The sequence below is a fragment of the Drosophila gunungcola genome (assembly GCF_025200985.1).
Source record: "Drosophila gunungcola strain Sukarami chromosome X unlocalized genomic scaffold, Dgunungcola_SK_2 000046F, whole genome shotgun sequence".
Classification (NCBI taxonomy): domain Eukaryota; kingdom Metazoa; phylum Arthropoda; class Insecta; order Diptera; family Drosophilidae; genus Drosophila; species Drosophila gunungcola.
This window is the reverse complement of record NW_026453192.1, coordinates 671,563-680,049: the sequence shown is the minus strand read 5'-3', so window position 1 is coordinate 680,049 and position 8,487 is coordinate 671,563. Positions and strand designations below refer to the sequence as shown.

The window sequence follows — 8,487 nt, the reverse complement described above, 5'->3', positions numbered from 1 at the left end:
TTTGAAAATTGTTTAATATTTTCATGTTTTTTAAGATAATTTTTGTGTGCATAAAAATAAAATGTTTTTTTAAGAGCCCTTTGGTTTTTTAAAATTAAAAGATTAATGTAAAAAAATTTGTATTCCAATAAAATCAGGATAAAAATGGTAACAGGCGCTTGATTTTGTTTACCTTAAACTCAAATAACTATTGCAAACAATCTAAAAAGGATTTCCATTCTTTTTAAATATACAATTTTTATAATTTTGTCTCACTTATAAAACAATTTATATCAAATGTGGCCTAAAAGAGGCTGACTTTAAAACTTAAAGATTAATAATATTTAATTTTATTAATTAAATATTAATATATTATACTATAGCAGGTAAAATGATTTCGATATATTTTTTCAGTGCCTTTTCGCTTGGACAACCTGAACGAAGGTTGGAAGTGGGGTGCAGATGGGTGGCTTAAAAATGGGGCCGTCAAAGTAGGAGGAGGATTACAGGATGCAGGACGCCACCTTTTGCAGCTGCTTCCATGTGTTCATGGCGCAAATAATCGCCGTCATCAACAACAACAAAAACAAAATGGCAGGACAGGATCAGGACGACAGGATTGGGGGGAGGGGGTTCCAAAGATGAGTTGAGAGACGTTGACGCTGACGCCATTAGCACCGAGTTTTGCAGCATCAACGACAAACTTTAAATTGTTGCGTCATTACAATTCGAGTTGGCCCGGCTGGCAATGAGGGACTTTTGCGGGGACCAGCTGAAATGTTGAGCAACAGGAAGCCAGGATATATATTCTGGGCCTAGCCAAGGCATAAATGCTCCTTGCCGAAAGGCGAGAAAAGAAGAAGTCTTGTCCCCGTTTTGCACCAGTGATTGATGTTGCACTTTAAATTTCAGTTGTGTCAGTCGGATGCGCACACACATGCTCCCTAATGACCAGGTGCCACAAATGGTTGCATTCCAAAAAAAAAAAAAAAAAACAAAATGTATCGCACTCCCCTAAGACGTTAACTTATATTTTCTTCAAGTCGCCGAGAATTTCATTTTCACTATATGAATGAATTCTCCGCAATGTTAAGTTGTTTTGCTTCTTTTTTAATTGTGTTCACACCAAATACACATTTAATTTTCAATTTGTTCAAGTAGTCCCAATGACTTTCCTGAAATGTGAGAAATTTTCAAATCAGTTATATTATTATTATTATTATTATTATTATTATTATTATTATTATTATTATTATTATTATTATTATTATTATTATTATTATTATTATTATTATTATTATTATTATTATTATTATTATTATTATTATTATTATTATTATTATTATTATTATTATTATTATTATTATTATTATTATTATTATTTTCATAATCGATTTTTATTACTGATTTATATCTAAAATCTATTATTAAACAAATAAACAAATGTAGTAGTTTTTCATTTTTAATACAATTTCTTTTACGGTAGAAAATAAAATATTATGTGTTACAAAAACAATAAAGTTCAAAAATAGTATAAGGGTGTGTAAAATAAATTAATTCAACATAAGCCAATCTGAAAGGATGAAATGCCATGACAATATAATAAATTATTTGAAAATAAAAGGGAACACGTCTAACTTTAAGGATAAGTAATATATTTTGTCTTGGACACAATTTAAATAAAAACATCTCTTGTTGGTAATAAAAAAGCGTCATACATTTTTACAGTTCCAAGTGCACATATATATATATATATATATATATATGCTGTCCGATCTGTCTTGCTGCTGCCCTCTGCCTTTGTAATCATTTAAATGAACAAATTATAAATTACCCCAATAATGGGCTCGGGAGCAGGACAAGGAAACCGGCCAGGATACGGAGACAGGAGTCAGCAGTCAGGAGTCAGGAGTCACGTCCAGGCATACATACATTTTATGTGCATGCACTCATATATGCTGATATATACAAATATACATGATGGTATGTGCGCCATATATTATATATTGCGGCGATTGCATCGCAACGACAATTTTGGCTCATTATAAATTTGCCTTAATTTTAATGCAAAATGTCTCTGCCGCAGTTTGTCCATCTGTCCATCTGTTCGTCTCTTTCTGCATGTATATAGCCATCTCATTCGGCATGTGTCTGGCACAGTGCCTTACATTTAATGCAACCAAACTCCAGCTGGCACCGGACTGCGATTTCTGAGTCGGCACTGGAAACTGGGAACTGGGAACTGAGTACTGAATACTGAGAACTCCAACTGAACTCCTCGCCACGAATTGCATTCAACTGCAGCCTGCAGACCGAGTCATCCATCTACCCCTCTCTTTCGCACCCAGGATCTGCCTTCTCTTTCTTTCGCTGTAGGTAATCATGTTGCTGACAGCATTGTTGCCGCACAAGTCCACTGTTCCTGATGCCCTGGAAAAATGTTGAGCAAATGCAACACAAACTGATATATCTTTGAAATATGTTTTACTACTGTTATGAAAATAACCTAAAAAAAACATTGTAGATTTTTAATGGGAATATACCCATATTTATTCATAAAACTATATCAACACTTTTTTTTTTTTTTTTAGATAAGCTACCTTAGGGATAAAAATGTCATTAAATATTTAAATAAAATAGTTTTATAAAATTATATATAACAAATATTTAGTTTTACTATCTATTTTATATATATTAACCTAAAAAGCAGAGACTATTATTCAATCCTTAAACAACAGACCTTTTGCTGGGTATTTACAGTTTCGTATTGGCCAAAAATGTTCTTCATTTCGTATGTTAAATTGTTGCACGACAATGAGCAGGCTGCCGCCAAAAAAAAGGAACAAAGATGGGGAGAAGAAAAGAAAAGCCAGCAAAATGCACATGCCACGTAGTTATGCATATGTCGTTGTCCCAGGAGTCCCGATCCCCCGGTCCCTCAATCCCCCCAAGCCCTTCGCCACCGTACGTGTGTTCCAGGCAATTCACAAATTGAACGTACGAAATCACATTAGCCCCAACGTCAGCCTCAGCCCTCAGCTCCAGATCCTGTCTGTCCTTTCAGCATCTTCGCTTGTTGCAGCGGCTCCTTGGGGAAAATGCCCTATACCCAAATATTGCCAGACTCAGAGCCCGAAACCTTAAACGGCACAGTACACTTTAAATATATTCAAAAGTGTTCATTTCAAAATATTACCATAAGCCATAAGTACTTTTCAGTAAGTGCTATACAGTAAAAGATTTGCCAATTGAAAGCTATCGATCATTTCACAAAATTATATTTATCGATAAGTAAGAGTTGCACACATTCTTAGGTATCGATTATTTTGCAGTTCTCAAAAAATGAAAAGTTTCAAAATTAAGGGATGTAGATATATCACACATTTTCTCATCGATTTTTTTGTCCCTTTAAATTCATCGAATAAATTGGTGTATTTAGGGAACTGAAAATCCGATATTAAGATGTTTAAATTCACAAATTTGACAAAATTTAATGAAAGCATTTATTTTTGGCGTGTACCGGGATTATTTTGGCCGAACACGTACGGAGCCGCTGGCATTGGCCAATTGGCCTGGTCTGGGTCCTTCTTGGTCATGCACCCCTTTATATATTCTATATGCCCCTCTGCCGTGACGACGTGCTGCAGCAGAAGTTTTCCTTGTCTATTGATTTGAATTTGAATTTTTCGCCTAATTGCAAAAAGCGAGCACAAAGTGAAACAAGCGAGAGAAGTGATGGAAGGCAGAAGAATTGAGGAGTTCGTGGGGATGTTGCAACTACTGAAATGTAAACATTTTGCTTTATACACTTTGGGAGTTAAATTTTTGGTTTTTGGTCTAATCGAAAACTTAAAAGTTTTATTTTGCCATTGTTCCTGTACTTTTGTCCATCAAATTCCCCATATGGACACTTTTTCACTCACTTATCTTGCCGCAGGAAATGTTTACTCAATGTAAGAAATAATAACACATAAAGTTCAATATTAAGTGAATAAAACACAAATGCCGAAATCTAAGACTAGCCCCAGGGAAATTTTGAATAAATTTTCACACCTTCAGGGGTAATGGAAAATATATCCCTGAGCGGAATAACGTTGTCAAATATATGATTGGTCTAAGCAATATATTGACAAGAATTGCGATACAGATTTTATTTGAAAAATTCATTTAGTTCAATTAAATTTTTTTCCATGTTTACTTATAGCTATGCTTTGTTTTTAGTTTTTAATTTAAAGTGGTATTTTTTCCCTTTTTAAGCTTGAACTTCTTTTTCTTGTCCATCAACAATTTTTGTATAGTTTCTTTTGTTGTAATTTTGAAAAACATATTTATTTAACTTGAGTTTCGAAGCAAAACAAAATGTTTTACCTTAGCCGAGAGTAGGTGTGCACGGAAGCGGTCAAAACACTAGTAACAGCAGCACAATATAAAACGCACTCATTTTAATAAATTAAATAAATGATTTTTATTTAACAAATGTTTAGATAATTCACTTTCTCTTAGTTTGTAGGTTAGCTTATAATATCTGTATACTAACCAATGTGAAAAAATTATAGAAGTCGTAATAAGTTTTGTTATTTTATTTCAAGATATTATGACTCAATCTGAAGTCAGGCTAAAAATAAAACATAGGTTTTAAACTAAGAATGTCTTATTTTTCGAAAAAAAATTTTTGTTTTTAAGAAGTTAAAAACAAGTTCTTTAAATACAATACAGTACATTACTTTTATTTTGACCCCCACTGTAATTGAAGTCGGTGTGTTTTGTGCATTTATAATGCAAATATTTGCATTTGTTTCCGTGTCCATTTGGGTGTTTGCTTGGATCAGGACTACATGGAGCACAGTTTAAATATATATGTATATACACATATAATACGCATATCGGACAAAATTGCTTTTGTAAAATTTATATAGTTTTTTTGCAAATGTGCCGAGCAAACCTCAAACGCAAAGATAGATGTATAAATATCATACTAATAAAAATGGAAATAATAAGAGATGGGGTATATTTTCCATGAGCATCACATAGTTTTCGAATTGATTTCACAAGTGGTGGCCAAACAACTCCCGAAAGTGGGCGTTACGGTTCGAGTTTATTGAAAAGAGAGAGAAAGAGGTAGGAGATAAAGAAATAAGTAGAAAGAGAGAGCAACAAGCGGAGTGTCCGCCCACGCAACAAGGTAATCAAATGCAATTGAAAAACCAGCGCAAAAAGTTTATCCTTTGGCTTGCCTTGAACACAAGCGGTCCCGGTTCTCCTTCCGCAGCTGGTCCACCCCATTTCTTCTTTTTTTTGCCCGGTCCACCCCGTTTTACCCGTTCCCGCTTCACAACCGTTCCCTTCGATTTTTCACCCGGTTGCCATTGCAACGAATTTAATCAAAAGTTACAATTCCAATTGTCCGCAAGCGGGTCACTCGTGTTGCGTATTAAAAAAGTTCAACTGCGGTGAGACAGAGACGGCTGCTGTTAGTAGAGTGAGAAGGACATATACACTCAGGCAAAAATTATCCTTAACCTCAAAGTTACCTACTAAAAGTTTTTTTATTTCAGATTCTAGTAATGAACACAATATTAAAATAAAATTAAACATTTTTAAGACCAAAACTTGTCTAGTGTATTTAGCTAACTAAATGTTTTCGGTATCAAAAATAAAATAAATATATAATTATAAAAATTATTAAAACATGTTCGCAAAGGTGTTTTCTGAACCATTTAAAAAGTGTTTTACTTTTTAGAATGAAGTCACATTAGTTTCAGGGTTAACTTTTCTCCAAGTGTATAGTGTAAGAGATGGGGCGATAGATAGAGTCGGCGTTTCATATCCGTGTTCTATGTAGGCCAAAAACAAAAAGGACGAAAAGAAGCAGCAGGAATCGAAGCGAAGTGAGCCAAAAAGTTTGCCCGCTTAAATTGCAGCGATTGCAATGAACCGGACGGACAATCAATGCCGATTTTTGCCACATCTATCTCTCCCTGTCACTCCCCGCAACCCTCTTTGTCGCACCAGAGAAAGCGAAACGGTATCGAAGTATCGATAAAATCGAATCATTTGCGGGCATCTACAAGTGCGTTTTGAGAGCAAAGCAAAAAAAAATAAAGGGAAGTTCATTTAGAATATTTTTTGCAATTTAAGCTATATCACTGTTTAAACTGTGCTAAATGTAAAACATGCTAGGGTTTTAATTTGGGTACAAGAAAACATACGATTGATATGGCCATTATAGGCTTATATTATATCGTATAAAAAGTTAGTGAATATAATTAAATACAAATATGTACTTGGTTTAAGTCAACTGTTAACATACATGAATGAAAGCTTATTTGCTAGCAAATGACACATTTCATAGGCATACAAAATATCAACTTACCGCGCTTTGTTTCACTAATTTATTCTTCTAATCATCAATACCACTTTTGGCTTAGAAATAAACGAAATACCCAACCGATTTCTGGCTTCCCCTAATGGATGCAATTTTCTTGTCAACACTGGTTGCTTTCGCCCGTTTCCCCTGCCATTTCCTTAACCCACTGACGGCTGTCCATCAGCGTCATCAGCATGGCCACCAGCTAGCCTTAACCCTCTGGGTTTCTTCGTCCTACTTCCTTCTTCCTCGTCCTCCGTCCTTCCATATGTGCCAAATCCAAAGTCAGGGTGACACTCCCTCTGCCGATAATGATGGGCCAGCCGAACAATCAATTAACGCACTGCCAGCCATCAAGGTTGCTGAGCCGGAGAAGGGTGAAGGCGGGTCGTTTGGTCAGTGGGCGTGGCATTTGACAGGGGGAGAAGGGTCGGAAAATCGAGGGAAAGCTGTAGGCGGTTCCTTCATGGTCAGCCGCATGCAAAAGCGATTTGGCGATGCAGCCTCCGTTTTCCAACTTTGCTTCTCATCAGCGTTACACACTTTTTACCAAAAAAAAGGTAAAAACAATTCCTTCTAAAATTAAGAAACTATATTGTGTTAAATAAAAGTCTCTTTACTTTTTTATAAATCAAAATATGTTGTCAGCTGAAAACATTTTTTATAAACTCTGAAATTACAATAATAAATATATTTTTTTGTCCATGCTATTTTATTAAAATATACAAATATAATAATAAAATGTAAACAATACAATACTTAAACCGAAGTCCTTTGACTTTACCTTCATATTTACTGGAAAGCTATTTAAATTCTTTTTAATTAAATACAAATAATTTCATTTCTATTAATAATTAAAATAATAATATAGCAAAATTGGCTCACAGCAAATATTCAATTTGTTATTTAAATATTTTTTTGTATCGTTCTTAAGCACTTTTTTATCACAAACATTTTAAGTCTTTAAGCGACAACATTGCGTATGATTAATACGAAGAAAATTACTTATGCGGCAAGGATTCCGTCCAAAAAAATTTTTTTTTATATTATATTTTCTGTAAATTCTTTAAAGCACCTTCACAATTATTTTAAGTCTCACCTTAACTAATTCAAAGTGGAAGTTACCTTATTTGATGGCCACATTGCGGATAAGTAATACGCAGAAAATTACTCATTCGAAATGTAATCCCAACGCTTCCTCAATTTAAACCATTTTGATTTTTGCTATTCATTTCATATATATTATTAATCAGAATAATAAAATAGCAAAATGGGCTTACAATCAATGTATAATTTGTTATTAAAATATTTTTTTGTATCGTTCTTAAGCATCTTTTTATCACAAACATTTTAAGTCTTTAAGCGACAACATTGCGTATGATTAATACGACGAACATTACTTATGCGGCAAGGATTCCGTTCAAAAAAAATTTTTTTGTTACTTAAAAGTTTCTGTAAATTCTCTAAAGTTCCTTCACAATTATTTGAATTTAACTAATTCAAACTGCAAGTTACCTTATTTGATGGCCACATTGCGGATAAGTAATACGCAGAAAATTACTTATTCGACATGTAATCCAAACGTTTTCTCAATTTAAACAATTTTTATTATTGTTATTCAATAGGAAAAAATTGTGCTTCGCAATGGTCAAGTATGGGCTCAAATTGAAGCCATTAAAGATTCCATGACTCTCGCAAGGGATCAACAAGCTGTATAAATTCCCATCGCTCCATCTAACACCTCGCGCATAATTGAAGGTAAATTAAGTTTGCACTCCTCCACATTCGACGTTTGAACTCGATTGACGCACATCGTTTGCTTTTCGGCATCGACGGCGGCGGTCTCAAAAACGAAATTGCTATTTACAAACAATTTTACATATTTACGCGGCAACTGTTGACATTTTGCTATAAATTCTCCCGACCCTGGTCTACCTCACGGCCTGCCTCGCTCCCGTTGGACAAAGCCCAATGCAAACAAAAATACACTGAAAGAAAATGTAAGACTTTTTTTTTATTTGGACAATTGTGACAGAAGTATTTTGGTTATACATTTAATATTAATGTTTTTCTTTACAAAAATTTGTTCCCTTATAATATTATTTACATTAGTTTCTCGATTTAAAAGTTCCCATAGTTTT

At 34.1% G+C, this 8,487-nt stretch overlaps 1 protein-coding gene across 1 annotated transcript; it reads left to right on the top strand.

The window, feature by feature from the left end:
• Window positions 1-456: 456 nt before the first annotated feature.
• LOC128260976 (uncharacterized) lies at window positions 457-688 on the top strand. The gene is given in 2 exon segments (XM_052994361.1): window positions 457-605; window positions 607-688. Coding segments are annotated over 2 exon segments (231 nt in total).
• Window positions 689-8,487: the final 7,799 nt, after the last annotated feature.